The sequence below is a fragment of the Pistacia vera genome, unplaced genomic scaffold, assembly GCF_008641045.1.
Source record: "Pistacia vera cultivar Batoury unplaced genomic scaffold, PisVer_v2 Contig1268, whole genome shotgun sequence".
NCBI classification, from domain to species: domain Eukaryota; kingdom Viridiplantae; phylum Streptophyta; class Magnoliopsida; order Sapindales; family Anacardiaceae; genus Pistacia; species Pistacia vera.
Genome location: NW_022195323.1, coordinates 170,063 through 191,230, shown reverse-complemented (window position 1 = coordinate 191,230; position 21,168 = coordinate 170,063). Strand labels below are relative to the sequence as shown.

Sequence of the window (21,168 nt, the reverse complement as noted above, 5' to 3'; positions counted from 1 at the left end):
ATATACACAATAGCCCCAAATCAAAGATTACTCGTATTTGTCCACTCATAATTCACAAATAGATTATCTTCTCTACAAGCAAAGAGATGGAAGATCAGGTTCAGGACATAAGTCTGAAGCCATTACGACTCTTCGTGAAGCTTCTGAACGGTAAAACCGCAACCCTAAATTTCTCTACGCCACGTGTGTATGGCCACGAGATCAAGAATCGCATCCATGAAGCCACCAAAGTACCCACCCACCTTCAGCGACTCATCTACTCTGGCCTCCAATTGAAGGACGGATCCGTAATTTCCGATGACAACATCACCTTCCACCTTGTGCTTCCTCTTTTGGGAGGAAAAGGTGGGTTCGGGTCTTTACTCCGTGGCGCGGCTACGAAGGCTGGTCAGAAGAAGACAAATAATTTTGACGCCTGTCGAGATATGAGTGGACGGAGGTTGAGGCACGTGAACGCGGAGAAGAAGTTGGAGGAGTGGAAGGCGGAGGAAGAGGAGAGGAGGTTGGAGAGAATTGCGGAGGAATTTATTAAGAAGGCGGCGAAAAAAGGGAAAAAGGGAGTTGGAGATGGAGAGGCCGAGAAGTACGTGGCTAGGTATAGAGAGGAGTCGGCCAAATGTGTAGCTAAGGTTGAGGAATCTGTGAGAGAGGCGTGTGGCAATGGTAAACGAAAGGCCGTTGGAACAGCAGCAGCGGAGGCCAAGAAGTTGAAGATTTGGTAAGGGCTCATCTTTAATTATATTCATTTAATATAACTGTTTCAATGATTCAGTTGGTGTAGCTTAGGAATGGAGTTAGGGTTTCTTGTTCTGTGTGTATACAAGTTTCTTTTTATCATTATCTGATTCAACTGAATCCAGAAGTTTTCACTTTAATTCGATTGAATCTGTTAGGATTTTTGAGAAATATGGGGAAAACAATGGAAAGTTTAATGCAATGTGTAATATGTGTTTGGCTGTAGAAAATACTTCATTTTATATGCTATCAAATAGAGCATTACTGAAATTATCAAATTCTTGAGAAATTTGTTTTCTGTTTTATTTTGGTTTTGATGTTCCACTTTGCATATGTTTTGTTAGGATGGGGAAGAGAAAATTGGGTGAAAGTGAAGATGAAGATAGTGATGATGACGATGGTGAGGAAAATGAGAAATCTATTGTTTTGAATAATAGTAATCAATCAGATTCAAATAAGGAAACTGAGGGGAGTACAGGTTCAGTCACGGGTGGGAAACCGGATGGAGAATTTTCTGGTGGAGGTTCTTCTGAGAGTGGTTCTGAAGAAGAGAAAGAGATTCTTGTGCAGCAAAACTTGGAATCCAGTGGATGTTCTGGTGAAGATGTAAGCCATGAAGAGAATGCTGTGGTTGAACCTGAGATTCATGAAGAAAAGGTGCAGAGCACTGGAGCCTCCTGTTTGGAGCCGAAGTTTGTTTCTGCAATTGAATCTGAGCACAAGTCCTGTGGCGGACCTGCATCTGGAAATACAGAGGAAGTAGTTGGTCATTCCCCAAATGTTTTGAGTTCAGGAAATGAGGAAGGATATGATAGCAGACCAATGGATGCTGAAGCTACTGGTGCCTCTGAATGTAAGTCCAGAGTTCCTGAAGAAGCAGTTGTTGCCTCTACAAATGTTGTAGAATTGGAGAGGCCATTAGATTTCAATGAATTCAATTCAGCAGTGGAGATGGAGGTGTGCTTGCTATATTAAATTTCTTTAGTTTTTTTTTTTCACTTTTTCGTTTGTTTGACTTGATTGATTGGTCTGATATCCGGATAGTGGTATTGCATAATTCTTTTAATTTTTAATTTTAATTTTTTTGTTTCAAGGACTTACCTATGAGCATTGTGTGCATAATAATGTAATTAAGGGAATTTTGGTAACCTCTTTTAGAAGATAAATTGAAGAAATTACTTGCTGTCTAAATTAACTTTCATAATATATATCATCATTTAATCTATTTGCATGTTTCCTTAGGGCTTTGGCTGCATTCTATTTAGTCTGATCCTCATTTCTTGACCAATGAAATATAGTTTATCCTCATGAGGATAAGAATGATCAGTTAGTTTTATGCATTCTACAAAAAATTCTCCCATTTTTGAATTCATTCATTCTCTTCCTGATTGGTTGACATGAATCCTGCATATGAAATCATTTTCAAATAAATTTTCATACCATTGAATGAATTGAATTGTCTCTATCATAGTTCCTTAGCAATGCTGTCTTACATTGTGGTCAGTGTTAATTAGTCTTTAATCTTGCTACAATCAGTCACTAGTTCGTTTAACTTGATTCTTTTGTTGTTTTGATAGGCTTTTGGCATGGAAAGATTAAAGTCTGAACTCCAAGTACGTGGGCTAAAATGTGGGGGCACCTTGCAAGAGCGTGCTGCCAGGCTTTTCCTGCTGAAATCAACCCCTGTGGAGAAGCTTCCAAAGAAGCTGCTTGCAAAAAAGTGAGTTTTATGTAATGTGTTTTATCTGACTTGGTACTGTTGTGGATGAATTATGGGCTTTAAACAAATGAGGCTATATTAAAGTGTCTTGTATGATATGCTGACCTGTAATTTCATATAAATTTTGTTTGGCAGTGTAATAATACTAGTACTAAATTGTCATTTTTTCCTCTTTTAACATCTTGATATCTACCTCATTTTAATTTGGACGAAAATATGAATGCTATTAAGTATTAACATTGAATTTTACTTGGGTTCGGAAGATTATTGGCAAAGCTGAAAACTAGTTTAGTAGAAAACCAAAACAGCTGATTTTACAAAAAGAGAATTTGTTATAATAATAAACAATCTCAAATTTTGTACATAAGAAATAGACAGGTCGGCGGGTACTAAACAATAAACACTACGTAATTCGGGCGGTAGCATGGGAAGGAGACGGAGAGTTTCGGCAAACTGGACACGTACTGTTCATCTTGAGCCATTCATCGATGCAATCAGTGTGGAAGCAGTGTCTGCATTGGGGTATACATCTGATTGTATCTTTGCAGCGATACTCCGACAAGCATATGGGACAGGTGGTATCGTTAGGCCCTGGTATTCGCTTGCTTTCACCAAGAATTACCTTTTCATATGATTCAATGGTACACTCATCCAGACCCGTCATTAGGACGTTGGATTGTGGTTGTGGTGACACTGCTGCTGTGGTAGTGTTACGCTCGCGGTGGGCACTGCTGTCCATGAAGCATACATAAATTCCGATTCCAGCCGCACATGAAACAGCTGGTACCGCAATGGTCAGACAAATGATCTTAAAAACAAGGAAACCCTTGTTTGATTGGCCTGCAAATTAAAGCCATTGATTAATATGCATTTTGGAGAAAAAAGAAACCTACTGTGGGTATGGAAAATATGTTTAGAAGGCAAGAGGTCGGGAAAAGGAAAACACATCTATAAAATGACTTCAAAATCTCTAAACAAACTTTACCTACGGGTTAGTGACGAGTTCCTGCATTTTCTACCACTAGAATTCAATAGATAAACATGATTAACCAGCACCAACCTCCAAAGATCTCAAGGACCTAAGATAAGTACCTTATAATATAAAATACTTTAACCAACAGAATATCCTGGCCTGATAGCCAACTTAAAATACGTTTGACGAGAACTGGAGCTCCGGGTAGAAAACTAGAGAAGAATTCGTTGGGTTTTGACTTTTGGCCTTTATGAAGGGTGGACATTGTCATTTGCAGTCCACTGCTTGGCTTGGGTAGTATTGTATAAGAGAAGAAAACGTATTCATTCCCTTATGCTCAGATCTTATGTAGTTGACGTTGTTTTTTTAGTTAGTTTATTCTCTTTATTCTATGCCAAAAGCTATCTTAATATATAAACAATATCTCTACTCAAGTCAATTGCGTTTAAAGAAAGAGAAATCTGTATGCATCATGCATCCTATCATCAAGATTGACCAATACAAAACCATTTATTCCTTTTATGTTAAATATTTCATCAACTATTATATCCTCCTACAAGAATGCTCTGACCCAGTCAGCACTCAATTGCTGTAACCTTTATGAGATGTTCTGATAATCAAGGTTAAGTTGAGGGATTAGCAAATATGCAATACGAAGATTAAGAAAAGATCATTACCTGGTTGAGTATTATTGAAACAAGCGATTTCTTGACTACTACTGCTCTTAAACCCACATATTCCTCCCCTTGCTTCACAATCACCGCAATCAGGTTTATACCATGTTAACTGAATATCATTTTTAAGATCAGTTGAGAATCCTTCATCAAGCTCAACTGGCCATGAAACTGGAACTTGCAACGTTAGAACTATCTGGCACGATTCCATCATCGAATTCACAAGGCTAATAGAAGAAGTAGCTAAGACAGAGGTTGTGGAATTACTGAGGCAATCAATGGCAGACTCGCGGGACTTCGTGACCTGAGCTGGGCAGCTTAAGAAGGTGTAGTTACGATAAGAAGCCACAAACGGAGAACCTGTCAGATTAAAGCTTAGGAGCCGTCTGGGTATGCATTTATCTGGGTCATGGAGATATATCTGTTGTGCCAGATAATCAATATCACGCACAAAAAATTCTCCAGAATAAGGAAGGTTTAGAGTTGTTATGCCCTCACTATTGCAATCAAGGCCGAAACCAGGATAACTACAGTTTTTTTGTTGCTTGTCTTCTAGTTGGAAGGGAAATCGAATAGAGATGTTATTGCCACAAACAGAAGATTGGCAATATTCTGCATATACAAGAGGGAAGAACAACGGGAGAAAGAAGAAAATTAAGATACACATGATTTTGGAACGACTGATTCCGAGGGTGGCAAGCCTTGTGGATGACGAGATGAGTTTGTTTTAAAACTTAATTACACTAATAAATTAAATATATAACCTAAAAGTCAAAAGACTTAGTGCAGCAATTTTGTAAATTTTGCTACAGCCAATAACTTTACGTCAAAGTAATTGGTTGGGCGCCTGTGAATGCCATTTCTGACAACACATGTAATTTTATAGTGTTTTCTTAAGTCAGAAGGTAGAAATCCTAAATTAATAAAAACTTAAACGATAACATATAAGCTAATAAGCATCAGAATTTCAAAGGGATATGAAAAACTAATTGGGTCAGAATCAAACTTCACTACAGCACACACATTAAAAAATACGCATTTACTCGAGCAATTACACTTACAAGACTCCATTGTTTATTTTTCAGACTTCAATAGGGTATAGATATGTGTCATTTCTGTGTAGCATAGTAGAAAAGAATTTTCGCAGGGGCGACCAGTTCATACAATTCTTCTATCATTTTCTACAATGGGGTTAAAATCAAATTGTTTTGTGAAGGATATGTTCCTGTTAAAACTTTGAAATAACATTTCAATTGTCTCCAAGAGAAAAGTATCTGATATTTGCTATAAAAAAATGGTATGTGTAAGAAAAGAGAACTACAGGAGCTGCTGAGAGATTCTAATAGAAACAATATCTCCATTAGCCCCAGCTCTCATGATGTGGTACTTCACGAGAATTCCTGCTCCCAGAAAAAGCGAAAAAAGGGTAATCATAATAATTTAATTAAACTGTAGCATCGAACAATCGAATTATACTTAAAACGTGTAAATATATGAGCAATATGCCAAAAGTTAATAAGAGTCATTATTAGGGGCTAGAGGGGAAAGCTGCTAAGATTATGCAAATTCACAAGTAGTTTTCACATGCTGAAAATCACGTACCTTCATTTTCCTTTAAATTGGTGTTGACTCCAACTGCATGGAAAGCGATTATAGCCTTTGGTTGCATGTCACTGGGTTTCCCTCCCCATTTATTTAGATTAAAGACTCCTGCCAAACATTTGGAAAGTGGATTAGATCATTTTGTTGATACAGGGAACTGGCTCATACGGTATCTCAGTAGTAATCAGTCAGTAGGATAAGATTACTTGATATTGGAGCTATGAAATTACGATAGTAAGCGACTTATTTTTATATAATTTAACTGCAGTTCAGCAAAACAGTCTGTCAATTTACTTTTTTAACAATGAAAGCTTGAAATTTCAGAGCAGCAACTCCTGTTCTCTTCCCAACCCGCTGCAAGTTTCCTAACGGAAAGCTGTTTCAGCATTTATATTGGATATTGCTAAAACCTCGTTTACAAGTAAAGCACACAGCCACAACTATTAATTTAAATCTATTTTTGCTAGCTTGTTTGAGAATATATCAGGCTTCTGACCTAAATGTTTTCACCTCAAAATGCTTTTGATGCTAGCAGACCATAGCTTTGCAGTTGTCCAGTAACGACAAAAGGTCAATTAATGTCTCTATGTGACACTAACATGACACAATGAGTAAGATTGAGATGGGGTATGGAGATTTACCTGCTGATTGAGAATCCTTGAGATGTTCAACATCAAATATGGCTGCAGAAGCTCCTTGTACATTCTTTTCAATTTTATGAGATCCAATAAACTCATACTTCCAGCTCCCATCCTGGAATCCCTCACTCAGAAACAGCTCTATATGCCTAGCATCCAGCATTTGCATTGTTCCTACATAAAGAAGCAGATTTTCTTACTTTGCCTAACTTCACATACCTTTCTATTGAACCAAAAAAGCTTCAGGGCCTTTGAAAAATTAACTAATAAAAGATTTTGCGTTGGTAAACCTGCTATCTGTATGACGGTTCATTTCAAAAAAAATTAATTCCCTCTTCAAATTGTTCAATTTGTCTCTGCATAAATTACAGACTTCTGTAATACAATTGTATGAATCGTCAGGGCAGTTTTAATAGGTTAAACTAATAGTTTTTCAGTTTTACGTTGGTAATTCACAAAGCTTTTACAGTATGCAGGGGCACCCAAAAATACTCTATGGGTTAAATATTGTCAATCAAGGAGCTACCATGGTAAATTAAGATGGAAAACCGTGCATCTTTGAAGAACAAAGGGAGTTCAGAACAAATAAAATACATGATATGTGGTCCAAGAACCGTGAAGATAAACAGATTTTGAAGACCCTAGCTAGGGTTCTAATACATGCATTAACTTATATGAGACACGAAACCTCCACCCCAAATCCGTAATCTGGGTCGCTCAAGTATTGTTGCATGTCTTGAATCATATTCCACAACCACAAATCTTATCTGGCAAACTAAAATGAAATAATGAAAATGGAAAAAGTTCAATTCCCTACTTTTATCAGCAGTTGGACATATTCATTCTCACCTTCGCATGTATTGAGATTACAAGCAGGGCATCGAACAAGCTGCAAATCTGAAAGAATTAACCATGTGTAAACAATTAATTGGATGAATGACAATGACATTCCAATTATAAATGCACCCTAAGAGAAATGTCAGGGTACTTTAGTCAACTTTACCAGCAATCCAGATTCCAGTTTTAATGTTTTTCAACAAGCATGATCCGCAGGCCTCCAACATATCCTCTATAGTTTTTCCTTTAACAATCTTCACGGGTAAGTTGAACTTATCAGTCAAGAGCGCTTCTTGCGAGTGGAAAAGAAATGCACCAATTCGCATCCAGTCTAATTTGCCCATCAGAAAACCAAAAACAATGAAGAGTTATCATACTGTGGGTGTATTTACAAATATGCTTTTGTATACTCAATCTTCTTTGTATTAGACAATATCTGGCAGAGGAAAACCCCTAGTCCCCTACTTAGCTTAGTTAGCTATCTAGGAAGGAGTAAAGCCATGTAAAAAATGTCTTTTGTCAGATTGCCAAACACAAACTATAATACCATTCCAAATTTGAAAATCCTACTTCATAGCTGTCAATTTGTGCAACTAGACCATAAAATAGGTGAGCGAAGGCTGACGGGGATTTTGATTTACAATTTTAAACAAGTCTCTGGTCTCAGAATGAGAAGCACCCGAAGGCTGAAGGGAAAAGGCAAGAAGAAAGAATTACCTAGAAACTTGTCTTGGTGGCGGAACAAGAAAGAGTGGCTCCCATCTGCAGATAAATTCATCAATGAGAATTTGATCATATGGTGATGGCAGCAAAATAAAGTTACAATAAATGCAACTAAGGTCATTACCAAAAGCAGAAGCGTAGAGCTTGACCCAACTACAAGACACGTGGCATGGATCGGGGACCTGAAGATCACGCAAGCACGCAAACTTCCAGACGCTGTCGTGCATAATGACGCCGTGCAACCATTTGTTCGTCAATGCCAACTTCGCCAGAGATTTTCCATCCAAAAACTTCGCTATATATGTCCATATATCCTCTTGATCCCTTTTTTATTAAATATAAAAAATAAACTTGTGAATTAAAACTACATCAACTACAAATCTGATTTAAAACTTAACTCATATCATCAGCTTGAGAATTAAGAGTGATAACTCTGTTTAAATCTCGATAGAATTTCTTATGAAGCAAGTATTAAAAATCTAAAAAGCACGAAATCAACAGGCTGATTTACAAATGCATTCAACATGATTATCTGTTTGGTTACCAAGAAAATAAAGGAAAGTCATAACAATTGTGTCTTTAAAACAGACCGACTTCCTCGATAATTAAAATATTGCAAATTAAATGATCTAATTATCAGTTGAAATAGATAGAGGACATGAGATTTAGTATCTTGTTGAATTGTATTTTTTTCTGCCACCAAAGAGTAGTCAAGGAATCCAAATGAAGTACTTCAGTTTTCACGAGATTGATTAAACCGTGCTACAAAATAGAAGCAGAGTTCTTATTTCAGCAGAAAACAGATTAGGATTTCCAAGTTTTAGAATTAACGAACGTTACAACTTATTTTGAACTTCGTTTTATCAGAGAAATACAAAAAATATCGAAGAAACGAACCAGAATCTCACATTAATAACCGATGAGCTAGTACGTTTCAAATTCAAATTGCAGAGCCCTTACAAAATTAAATATAGCTGAAGTCGACTGAATTTAAAACAAACAGCTCAAAATTGTACATCAAAGATCGAAATAAAGCAACAGTGAAATCTGATAGATGCAACCATATAGTTGTCTAAGAAATCTGAATAGAATTTCAGATAACCTTCGAATTCAAAATATACTTTCTAAACGAAATTAGAGATAGAGAGTACCAATTGAAATCTGAACAAAGATCGTAGTCATTGTAGCAAGGAGAGCTGCAACTGCGAAGTCCCTCGGTGCTTTTCTTTAATCTTTTCCTCATCTCTTTCTCTCGTATCTTAATGAATTCGAAATTTTAAAATGAGGCGCAGCTTTTAGAGTGGCGCTTTATATAGGCGCGCGAATTGCACTAGTTTATAATAATTTCATGCAATATTTTTTTTACAAAAAAAAAAAATGATAAAAGTTGATTGGATAAAAGTTTATTTTAAATTAAAATCAATCAATCATCTTTTATCATATTATATTATATAAAAAATGTTATATAAAAATATTGTATGTATGTATAATATTATGCAAAAACTTTTTACACAACAAATTCATTTTATTAATAAGTAAATTACTTACGTACCCTAAAAATAAAATTTATTCATATCGAAAATATAATACACAAATTATAACTCGTAGACTTTTAATTAATTAATTAATTTCCGAATCAACCTTAGTTGCCGCCTTAACTAAATCCAATAACAGAATCTATTCTTCATTCAAAATGCCATTTTTATTTGAAATTTTAAGAAGAAAATAATGTCAACAATAAAATGAAAAATATAATAAAAACAACTGCAAACTCCATTGTGCTTCTATTTAATATCTCCCACTCATACAGAAAATAATTTAGGGTGCGTTTAGTTCAATATTTCTACTCATATTCCCAATCATATTCCTCAAATATTGTTTGACACATTATTCCATAAATATTAGTGTATTTTTTAATTACTTTTAGACCCCTTAAGCTTATTAATTTCACTAAATACACCCAGAAAAAAAGGTTTAAAAATTAGCAAAAACACCCCCACTCACCCATACTTGCCAAATTCTAGCAACCACCATCGGTGGTAGCCAGAATCTATCACAACGGCTTACACCAAACTCGGAACTTGCTGTTATTCATCGATCTGGCCGTCAGTTTGGCGCCGTCGACGACCACATTTGGTCGTAGATTTGGCCTTTTTCGGCCAGATCAATGTATTACGACACAAATCCGACCTGTCTATGTCGTAACGCAATTTTTCAGCCACCACGTGGGGGCCGGAATCTAGCATTGCGGGTGGTGGGGGTGTTTTTATCATTTTACATATTGAGGTGTTTAATTCAATTAGCTAACCTTGGGGTTTTTTGATAAATTTTTAAATTTTACCACGTAATACTCCCTTATCTAACTACTCACAATTATTCACAAAATCCTATCCAAAATAATGAATCAAACGCACCCTTAAATTTTCGATATGCGTCCCATCTCTCAAACCTTGTACTACATATCTATAATAAAAGGTTAAATTTGAAGTTTAACCGAGTCAAAATAATGTTCAAGTAAAGAACTGCCCAAGGCAACCATTAATTAGATATTGATTAAGTGGACTAATTTATTTTCAATTTAACTAATATTATTAAGTCGATTATTATTGTTTTGAGTTACTTTAAAAAAGGAAGCCAATGGGTGTCGCACAAGATTCAAACCCTTCGAATGAACTTGGTGTGCTTGCACCTTGGTGATAGATGGTCGATGATTAATCGGTAGTTAGGAAATTTGACTTCTAGTTAGATTAATCTTCTTTTAAAGACATTATATTTCTTCATTTTCAGGTGGTAATATGGGTGGGTGTTGAAAGAGTAAGAAAATTACCCACTTAAAAAAAAAAAAAAAAAATACACAACAATGGAGACCTTAAGATGGCCTTGAAGAAGCTTCAACATTTTCATACATACAGATGCTTATGATGAAATACGAGTATTAAATTAAGAATCATCTCTCTCAATCTCAATTTTTGATTTTTTCTTGATTTAGTTACTTATTCTTATTGTTTTTTTTTTGTTTTAATTCTTGCTGGCAGTAAATGTAATTTGGACCTCTCAAGAAGACAATGAGTCCATCATCCATGTCACTTGAAGAAATGGAAAAGGATTATCCACATTTAGAGCCTCTGACCATGTAATTAAGTACCTGTCCAACCTAACTTTGTTCATTCATATAATATATATTTTTTTAATAATAACTTTTATTTGAAACAAATGATATTTCAAACACTTGGTCCTTGACTCCTTGTACAATATAACGCAGGAGAAAATAATATGAGAATAAAATTGTTAAAAAAAAGTAGTTGTTGTTATCTGATGGTTATACAATATCGAGAGAAATTCTTAGGCTTCCTTTGGCTCACATTTGGGAATACTATTATTACTATTCTCAATAAAATTAAACAGTAAAATTGTAAAAACTCAAAATATTATTCAACTTTTTTTAAACCCCCTAAATTTGTTAATTTAATTAAAAACCCTTAATGTTTTTTAAAAAATTATAAAAAAAACCCCAGCAACCCACATTTACCAGATTCTGGCCACCACCATCAGAAAATACCCAGAATCTGGTATAACGGCGCACTACCGACTAAATCTGGCCGATAGTGTACCGATTTAGCCTTTTCTGGCCAGATCCATCGTAGCCAGTCGTCAACAGCAAACACATGGTCGTCGTTGACCATCAACGATAGCTGTATCTTTGGCCGTCGTTGACGAGCAAATACAATCAAATATGGCTGTCAATGGCTAGATCTAGCCGCAGGTCTGGCATTTTCTAACTAGATCCACAGTGGATCTGGCCGAAAAAGGACATATCGGCGCACGACTGGCAATATCGAGCCGATCATAAGCCGATACGGTGGCTCCGGCCACTCTCCGGCGGTGGTGGCCGACTGTCCTTATTTATGAGTGGATTGGGGGTGTTTTGTTTATTTTGAATATTATATTTGGGGCTGTTTAGTAAATAAATAAATATAGGGGGTATTTATGTTAATTTTTAAAATTCTACATCGTAATACCCACCCAATTTAACTTTTTTTCAAAAGATTATTCTAAAAACTACCCAATAATGAACCAAACGGAGCCTTAGTATTGGGTAAGAGCAATGCTATATGAGAGTGTTCAAAAAAATGAAAAAATTGAATCGAACCGAAAAACTGGTTCAGTTACAATTAAAAGAATTCAAAAAACAAGATTTTAGGTTTTTCAATTTTGGTGAAAATGCAAACCGCTTAACCGAAACCGGTTTTATTAACTGGTTTACTAAAATATATATACTATATATTAAACTAAAAAAAAAAAAAAGACAATCTTAATGGATATTATATATTAAAATAAAATAAAAATTAAATTTATTTGTATCAATTTTTAATGTATTGTTAGTTGTGGTCAATGAATATGTATAAATGTTTAATTTTTATTTGGATATGTATTATTGATGTTTATAATTTAATTCATGAAATTTAAAAAAAAAAAAAGTTTAATCCAATTCAAGGGGAAAACCGATTAATCGGTTTTTTCAAACTAGTTAACCGAAAAATCGATTTTTCTCTAAATCGATTCGATTTCAGTTCAAGAATTTTCCTAAACCAAAAAACCAGTACACTTTTGAACACTCCTAATGCTACACCCACACTCACAACCTCTTCCCACAAACGTTCTCTTATAACTCTGATATGATACCTCGTCATTGGTCAACTTGTAAAATAAGTCTCATTTGCTTATTTGCGAGCTAACCAATGATAAAAATTGTCATATCGGAGTTGTGTAAGAAAGTTTCACAGGCAAGGTTATAGGGGTTATAGTGTAACTTTCCATAATATGGAGTTTGGTCTTTGGTACAGTCACAGTCACAGACTACTGTGAGCAGTGTTTTAAAACCCGGCTCGGCCCGGCCGATTAAATCGGTTGAACCGGGACCCGGAGGCTTCAACGGGCCGGGTTTAACTTTTCCGATTCACCCCAAAATCATAAGATTTGGGAGGATGATCGGCGAACAATCAATGGCCGGAAGGTTGGGGCTTTTGAAGACTAAGTGCCGCTGAATGTAATGGCGGTGACGGCGTTGATTTCCGGTGAGTAAATCGACCGGAAATCGAATAAATATGGCAGCGGCAACAATGGAATTTTGCCGGCGATTGGCGAGGCTAACGGGGGTGGGGTGAGCTGGGTTTTGGTCGGGAGGAATAGATGAGTGTTTTCTGGGTGATAGGGAGGGTTGTCGACGCCGGCGTGGATGAGATCTGGCTCGGAATGCCAACGCCGACGTCGGTGAGATCTGGCCGAAATCGAACCTATTTCGGCTAGATATTGGGTGGATTTTAATGGAAATGAGCTCAATAGACGATTGGGGTTGCATCTGCGGTGCTGCCGTCGCCAATCAGTCGCCGGTCGATTTGTATTTGGGGTGCGTTTGATAAAGTTCAAACATATGGGACTTAAATGTAATTTTCAGGGGCATATTTGAATGAATTTAAAAGTTTTTGTCAACCGGACAACCCGAGACCCGAAAACTTTGCCGAGTTTCACCCCGGGTTAGGTTTTAAAACACTGACTGTGAGTGAGGGCCTCCGTGATTTGTCAGACAAAAAGGGTTCACACACAGACACATGCGTAATCCTAATCCCTCCATATTATGAGAACACCAATGTTGTTTAAACTCCACGGCAGCCACGCTCATCGTAAGCCGTAACTTTGAAGAAGGTTAAAAACCTTATGCGTAAGACAAAAGCATGGTTACTTGAGATGCGCTTGGCGNTTTCCTCATCTCTTTCTCTCGTATCTTAATGAATTCGAAATTTTAAAATGAGGCGCAGCTTTTAGACTGGCGCTTTATATAGGCGCGCGAATTGCTCTAGTTTAAAATAAACGAACCAAACAGTTTAAATTTTAAAAAGTGAAATTAACCTATGTAAATACTTGAGAGTAATATTAAACATATAATATTTTTATATAACATTTCTTATATAAAATGATATGATAAAAGATAATTTGGTGAAAATTTATTTTAATTTAAAATTAATCAATCATCTTTTATCATGTCATATTATATAAAAAATGTTATATGAAAATACTGTATGTTTCATCTGAAATTTTAAAGACTAAACCCAGGGTCGGCTTAAGGGGTAGGCAGGTGAAATTTTAAAGACTAAACCCAGGGTCGGCTTAAGGGGTAGGCAGGTGAGGCACCTGCCTAGGGCCCCCAAAAAATGAGACCCAAATTTTTTATAATTTTTTTTTTTTTAATATCTTTCAAAATGAAAATGGTTCATGATTTCTTATCAAGCCAAGGGGACCCCCAAAAGAGAGCCAAAAGAAGCCAAATTTATTATAAACTTTCTACATATCTTTCCACCCAAAGTTTGATAAAATAGTAAGTTTATACCTCTAGTTTCATATGTTCCAGTTTATACCCCTAAATTAACACATTAAATCTCTTTTAACAATGAAAGGCTAAAATAGTCATTTATATATCTCAAATTACTTATCTCCAATTCAATTCCAAAATTTGACATTCACATTTGACATTCACATAAATCATCTTTAGCCCTCTTTTGTCGCCGGTGGTTTGGAGTTGATTTCGGTTGATTTTCTCACCAAAATCGATCAAAATCATCATTTTATCATTTCCCAACCTTCATAGCCCTCGATTTGGCTATTTTTTGATGAATCTCGCAACCCAACTCCACCACACGATAGCCATTTCCAGCCTTTTTGACATGTACCCAACATTATTGGCCTTTCCTGACATCACTATCTTCCTCCCCTCAACCCTCTAACCAAAACCTCTATCATACCTCATCCGTTTACTCTACCAATCACCAGCAACCGGTACCTTTTAGGCTGTGACTTCTCAAGCCTTTTCTTATCAATTTTGGCATTGGAAATCACCCATTTCACCACCCATCACTTCTCCAACATCTACTCTCTAAAACCCCCCATCAACCTAACCTCGTTAGCCTGTCGATTGCTGTCCACCTTTCCTAGTGATTTTTCATCTCAAAAGACAAAAAAATAAAATAAAATAATTTTTTTAATATATGCTTATATTATTAGAGGGTCCCAAAGTAGCTTCTGCATAGGATCACAAATGCTGTAGAGATAGCCCTGACTAAACCAAACGGAGCCATTAGTTTTATACAAAAACTTTTTACATAACAAATTAATTTTATTAATAAGTAAATTACTTACATACCCTAAAAACAAAATTTATTCGGATGGAAAATATAATACACAAATTATAACTTGTAGACTTTTAATTAATTAATTAATTTCCAAATCAACCTTAATTACCGCCTTAACTAAATCCAATAACAGAACCTATTCTTCATTCAAAATGCCATTTTTATTTGAAATTTTAAGAAGAAAATAATGTCAATAATAATATCGTTTGATTTGTGTTATTCATAAAATGAAAAATATAATAAAAACAACTGCAAATTCCATTGTGCTTCTATTTAATATCTACCACTCATACAGTAAATAATTTAGATTTTCGAAATGCGTCCCATCTCTCAAACCTTATACTACGTATATATAATAAGAGTAATACTATAGCCACCGAAGGTTGCGCACCGAATCTGTGCACCAAATAACGTGACAAAATTATGACCGTTAATTCATTATCAGTTAATATTAATCAACGGTCAGGATTTTGCCACATCATTTGGTACGCAGATTCAGTGCACAACCTTCGGTGGCTCTATCATTTTCGATATAATAAAAGGTTAAATTTGAAGTGTAACCGAGTCAAAATAATGTTCAAGTAAAGAACTGCCTAAGGCAACCATGACTTAGATATTGATTAAGTGGACTAATTTATTTTCAATTGAACTAATATTATTAAGTCGATTATTATTGTTTTGAGTTACTTTAAAAAAGTAAGCCAATGGGTGTCACACAAGATTCAAACCCTTCGAATGAACTTGCCAACTTGGTGTGCTTGCACCTTGATGGTAGATGGTCGATGATTAATCGGTAGCTAGGAAATTTGACTTCTTGTTAGATTAATCTTCTTTTAAAGACATTATATTTCTTCATTTTCAGGTGGCAATATGGGTGGGTGTTGAAAGAGTAAAAAAATTACCCACTTAAAAAAAAAAAAAAAAAATACACAACAATGGAGACCTTAAGATGGCCTTGAAGAAGCTTCCAACATTTTCAGACATACAGATGCTTCTGATGAAATACGAGTATTAAATTAACAATCATTTCTCTCAATCTCAATTTTTGAATTTTTCTTGATTTAATTACTTTTTTTTTTTTTTTTTAATTCTTGCAGGCAGTAAATGTAATTTGGATTTTGGACCTCTCAAGAAGACGATGAATCCATCATCCATGTCACTTGAAGAAATGGAATTTTTTTTTTTTTTTTTTTAATTCTTGCAGGCAGTAAATGTAATTTGGATTTTGGACCTCTCAAGAAGACGATGAATCCATCATCCATGTCACTTGAAGAAATGGAAAAGGATTATCCACATTTAGAACCTCTGACCATGTAATTAAGTACCTGTCCAACGTCACTTTGTTCATTCATACAATATATTTTTTTTTTAATAATGTTGATGCTGAATTTTGACACCAACTTATCACACATAGGAAATGTTGAGCGGACTCAAAGATCTCACGTGTAAATGGGGGTATTGGATTGAGTAAGAGATGAAGAATAATATTTAAAGTGGTTCGGATGCTTAAATAAGCGAATCCTACGTTCACTGATATTGTATTAAAGGGTTAAGTCAGGTCGCGTTCAACAAGCTGATTTATAGCTTAAGAAATACAATAGGGAGTGAGAGAATGTATGCTATTTCAGAGAAAAATTAGATAATCCCACAAACGGGAGAGGAGCCCTCTATTTATAATGGGATGAATTGAGGTAATGATTGCTAAATCTATGAGTGGGGCAGATGTTGTGCAAATCCTTCTCAGTGAATCATTACTCACCTGCCCTAGTGATTTTCTCGACTTGTGCAGGGATTGGACACATGGACAGTTTTCAGTCTTTTCACCAATCTGGCGCATATTGAACGAACAGAGAAAAGAAAAACTTCTGAATAATGCTCTTGACTTTCATTTATTTACAAAAGACTTTATATACAAAGTTTAGCTCACTAATTACTAACTAATTGACTAATTAAGTAACTAATCCAGCTAATTAAAACTGACTAACTAACAACTTAACAAACCAGCTAAAATAAGCTAAACTTGTTAAAGTTGAATTACATAAATATCCTTTCCAGATTTAATTCCTACATCCCCCCCTCAAGTTGGAGCTAGGTGACAATTAGCTAAGCCCAACTTGGACAAGAAATACGTAAACTGAGGAGCAGCAAGAGGTTTAGTGAAGAAATCAGCAAGTTACTGTGAAGATGGAATGTGCTGGGGAGTGATGAAACTTGCCTTGAACTAATCCTGAACCACACGACAGTCAATTTCCAAGTGTTTAGTGCGCTCATGAAAAACTGAATTGGCGATGATGTATAGGGCAGCTCGATTATCACACCAAAGAGTAATAGGTGGTGAAAAAGAAATCAGAAAGTCTTGAAGCAAATAGGAAATCCATTGCAACTCAGAAACTGTGGCTGCCATACTCCTGTACTCAGCTTCTGCAGAGGACTTAGAAACTGTAGTTTGTTTCTTTGTCTTCCAAGAAATAAGAGAAGAGCCAAGGAACACACAATAGCCAGTGAAAGACCTTCGGGAATCAGGGCAAAAAGCCCAATCAGCATCACAATAAACTCTGACTGTAAAAAAAGAGTGAGCTGGAAAAAATAAACCTTTATAGGGACATCCCTTTAGATACCGCAGGATGTATAAAGCAGCATCCCAATGTTCTTGGCAAGGAGAATTAACAAACTAACTCAGCTGTTGAATAGCAAAGCTAATGTCAGGTCTTGTCAAATTAAGATACAATAAGCGGCCAATTAATCTCCTATATTGATCAAGCGAAGATAAGAGATTGGAAGATTCTAAACTAAGCTTGCAACATTTGAGAAAAGGAGTAGAAACAGGTTTTGCACCAACCAAACCTGTGTCTTCAAAGATATCCAAAATATATTTCCTTTGATTGATAAAAGTACCCTTTGAAGAGCGAGCTATTTCTATCCCAAGGAAGTATTTGGCATATCCTAAGTCTTTGATAGTAAAAACAGAATGTAGATAAGCCTTAACTGCTGCAATATCACTTTCATTAGGTCCCATTACTGAAACATCATCAGCATAGACAATTAGAGCCAAGAGACTATTTGCAGAAGGTTTAGTAAAGAGACAATGATCATGCTTGGACTGAACAAAACCATAGGCCAGTAATTTAGTGCAGAATTCATGATTCCATTGCCTGGAAGCCTGTTTCAGGCCATATAGTGATTTTTTGAGTTTGCAAACCTCTCCATTTTGTGCCTTAGAATAACCATTAGGGGGAAACAAATAGACTTTTTCATCCAAATAACCATGTAAAAAAGCATTGTTAATGTCTAATTGATGTAGTGGCCAAGAATAGGCAGTAGCAATGGCCAAGAAAATTCTCACTGTAACAAGCTTGGCAATCGGAGAAAAACTTTCCAAATAATCCAACCCATAAATTTCGTTGTAGCCTTTGGCCACTAATCTGGCCTTGTATCTATCTACACTCCCATCTAGTTTAAGTTTAATTTTATAAACCCATTTTGTGCCAATTGGTTTTTTTCCAGGTGGTAATGAAACTAATTCCCAAGTATGGTTGGACTCTAAAGCATCAAGTTCAGCATTCATAGCTTTAATCCAAGCAGGATGTTGGCAAGCTTGATGATAAGAAGTAGGTTCTTAGATTGTTGAGACATTAGCTAAGAAATTGATATATGTGTGTGCTAAACAAGGAGGATCAATGCAAAGGTAAGTTGGAGGTGTATGTATTGAAGAAAAATTAGATTTATCAACAGATGAGAGCTGTTGGGAATTATGACAGTGCAGCACATAATCATTCATTCATTCTGGTGGCTGTTTAGATCTAAGACTTTGTCTAGGTAGAGAATGTGCAATTGGAATAGGTGAAATGTTACTAGACTGTGAATGTAAGTCTACATGATCAGGAGTCAAATTTTTAGGAAGCAATTCATCAGTAATAGGATCAGTATGCATAACAGTATCAACTCTAGGTGATGAATGAGTTTCTAATTTAGCAGAAGGTATAGAATCAGAAATGTCAAAATCAGATGTAAATTGTGAATGAGATGTGACAGGTGAATAATCATTTTCTGTAGGAAACAAATCTTCAAGGCACACATGAAGAATTGTTTGCAGTAGAATCAGTAGAGAAAGGAAACATATGTTCAAGGAAAAACACATCTCGAGAAACAAAAGTTGTTTTAGAAGATAAATCATAAAACTTAAAAGCTTTCTGACCTTGACTGTAACCAATGAAACAACACCTATTAGCTCTGGGTGCGAATTTATCCTTGTGTGGTAGTGTATTGGTTGCATAACAAAGGCAACCAAAAACCTTAAAAAAATTATAGATAGGAATCTGTTTATACAGTAGTTCATGTGGGGATTTCCACTGAAGGACTGAAGTTGGTAACCTATTAATGATATGAGTTGCCATGAGAATGGCATGATCCCAAAACATAACAGACATATTAGCTTGAAAAATCAGGGCTCTAGCTACTTGAAGTAGATGCCTATGTTTTCTTTCAACAATACCATTCTGCTGAGGTGTGTAGACACATGTTTTATGATGAATAATGCCTAATGTATGAAATAGCTGTTGACAATTAGAATTAAGAACTCAGTTCCATTGTCTGTTCTAATGCTTTTAACTTTAGCATCAAATTGGGTATCTACAAGATGAAAGAAATTTTGCAAAGTAGTGAATGTTTGTGTTTTGTGGGAAAGGAGAAATGTCCACACTGCCCTACTATGATCATCAACAATGGTCAGCACATAATGTGCTCCTGTAACGGATTTTACTTTATAAGGACCCCATATATCCAAATGAAGTGTATCAAAAGGTTTAAGAGATATGGTTCAACTTATAGGAAAAGGTAACCTGGATTGTTTTGCTTTGCGACACACATCACAATTTGAAAAAGATGCATCAGTAGATTTATCAATAAACTGTAAATGATGCAATGCATTCAAATAACCATGACCAAGTCTCTTATGCCAAAGAGATAATGAGCAGTGATCCACTTTATTAGCAGAAAAAGAAATGTTACAAGCAGGAGATAAACACTTAGCTAATATAGCTTGTGTTTTTGTCTTATTACATATAGAAGAATTCCTAAAATGGATAATGTTTTTGTCCAGAATGTATAAATTCCCAACAAGTTTCCCAACTGCTAATATTTCTTCATTTTGTAGGTCCTTCGAAACACAATGTTTTGGATAAAAGGTAAACTTAAGATTTGCATTAGTAGTGAGTTTGGGTACTGAAATTAGATTAAATTTGAAAGATGGAACATGCAGGGCATCATGAAGGGTTAATTTAGAGTTTAATAGGATGTTTCCAATATGGTTAACAAATTTTATGGTTCCATCTGGTAAATAGACAGGTGTAGGTTTGGTTACAGGTTTCGGTGAGTTCATAAGTTTCAAATAAACACACATATGGTTTGAAGCACCTGTATCAAAAATCCATGTTCCTACTTCTAAGCAATCAATAACTTGTAAGCTATAATTCATACTTGCAAAGTCCCCTAGATGAGCAAAGTTCACCTGATTATTTTCCAGCTGCATTTTCCCTTTCATCAGCTTCATAACCTTCTACTGTATAATATCAGTGAGAGATTCTCCCTGCAATCCTTTTTTTTCTTCTTCATCAATGTCCTCAAAATTCAAAGAAGAATCCATCATCTGTGCTGCCATTGCCCTACCCCCAGTATTGGCTTTACCCTGCTGACCTTTTAGCTCTTTATACCATTCTGGATAACCTATGATTTTGAAACAAAATTCTCTTGTGTGTCCATTTTGGTTACAAAATTCTCTTGTGTGTCCATTTTGGTTACAAAAATCACAGTGTTTATCAACATTCCTCTTCCTATTTTCCTGTTTATTCTTATTTCCCCCATTATAATTACTGCCACTGTTTCCATACTTGTTTGTTGAATTATTTCCTTGATTCATCTGTGCCTTAGCAAACATAGCAGATACGCTACTTGAATCTGAAAAATTGATATGAACCTCCCTTTGTTTTTCAACTTTCAAAGCCATAGAATAAGCTTTACTAACAGTAGGTAATGGTTCAAGTACTAAAATTTGGCTCCTTAATTGATAATAGGAATCATTAAGCCC

The 21,168-nt window shown here is 35.6% G+C and overlaps 3 protein-coding genes across 3 annotated transcripts; 1 reads left to right on the top strand and 2 right to left on the bottom strand.

Annotated features, from left to right (window-relative positions):
- Nucleotides 1-2,633, top strand: LOC116121304 (replication stress response regulator SDE2). Its single transcript, XM_031407257.1, has 3 exons — nt 1-718; nt 1,080-1,692; nt 2,313-2,633. The coding sequence occupies exons 1-3, from the start codon at nt 87-89 to the stop codon at nt 2,457-2,459; spliced, it is 1,392 nt and encodes a 463-aa protein (XP_031263117.1). The 5' UTR covers nt 1-86; the 3' UTR covers nt 2,460-2,633.
- A 135-nt stretch (nt 2,634-2,768) lies between these two features.
- LOC116121339 (putative RING-H2 finger protein ATL21A) lies at nt 2,769-4,834 on the bottom strand. Its single transcript, XM_031407303.1, has 2 exons — nt 4,106-4,834; nt 2,769-3,295 (listed from the first exon to the last, which is right to left on the bottom strand). Exons 1-2 carry the CDS (start codon nt 4,767-4,769, stop codon nt 2,859-2,861), a joined length of 1,101 nt encoding a protein of 366 aa, XP_031263163.1. The 5' UTR covers nt 4,770-4,834; the 3' UTR covers nt 2,769-2,858.
- Nucleotides 4,835-5,335: 501 nt separating this feature from the next.
- On the bottom strand, nt 5,336-9,145 carry LOC116121055 (probable F-box protein At3g61730). Its single transcript, XM_031407011.1, has 8 exons — nt 9,054-9,145; nt 8,027-8,226; nt 7,897-7,941; nt 7,346-7,510; nt 7,192-7,239; nt 6,346-6,516; nt 5,705-5,812; nt 5,336-5,505 (listed from the first exon to the last, which is right to left on the bottom strand). Exons 1-8 carry the CDS (start codon nt 9,143-9,145, stop codon nt 5,420-5,422), a joined length of 915 nt encoding a protein of 304 aa, XP_031262871.1. The 3' UTR covers nt 5,336-5,419.
- Nucleotides 9,146-21,168: the final 12,023 nt, after the last annotated feature.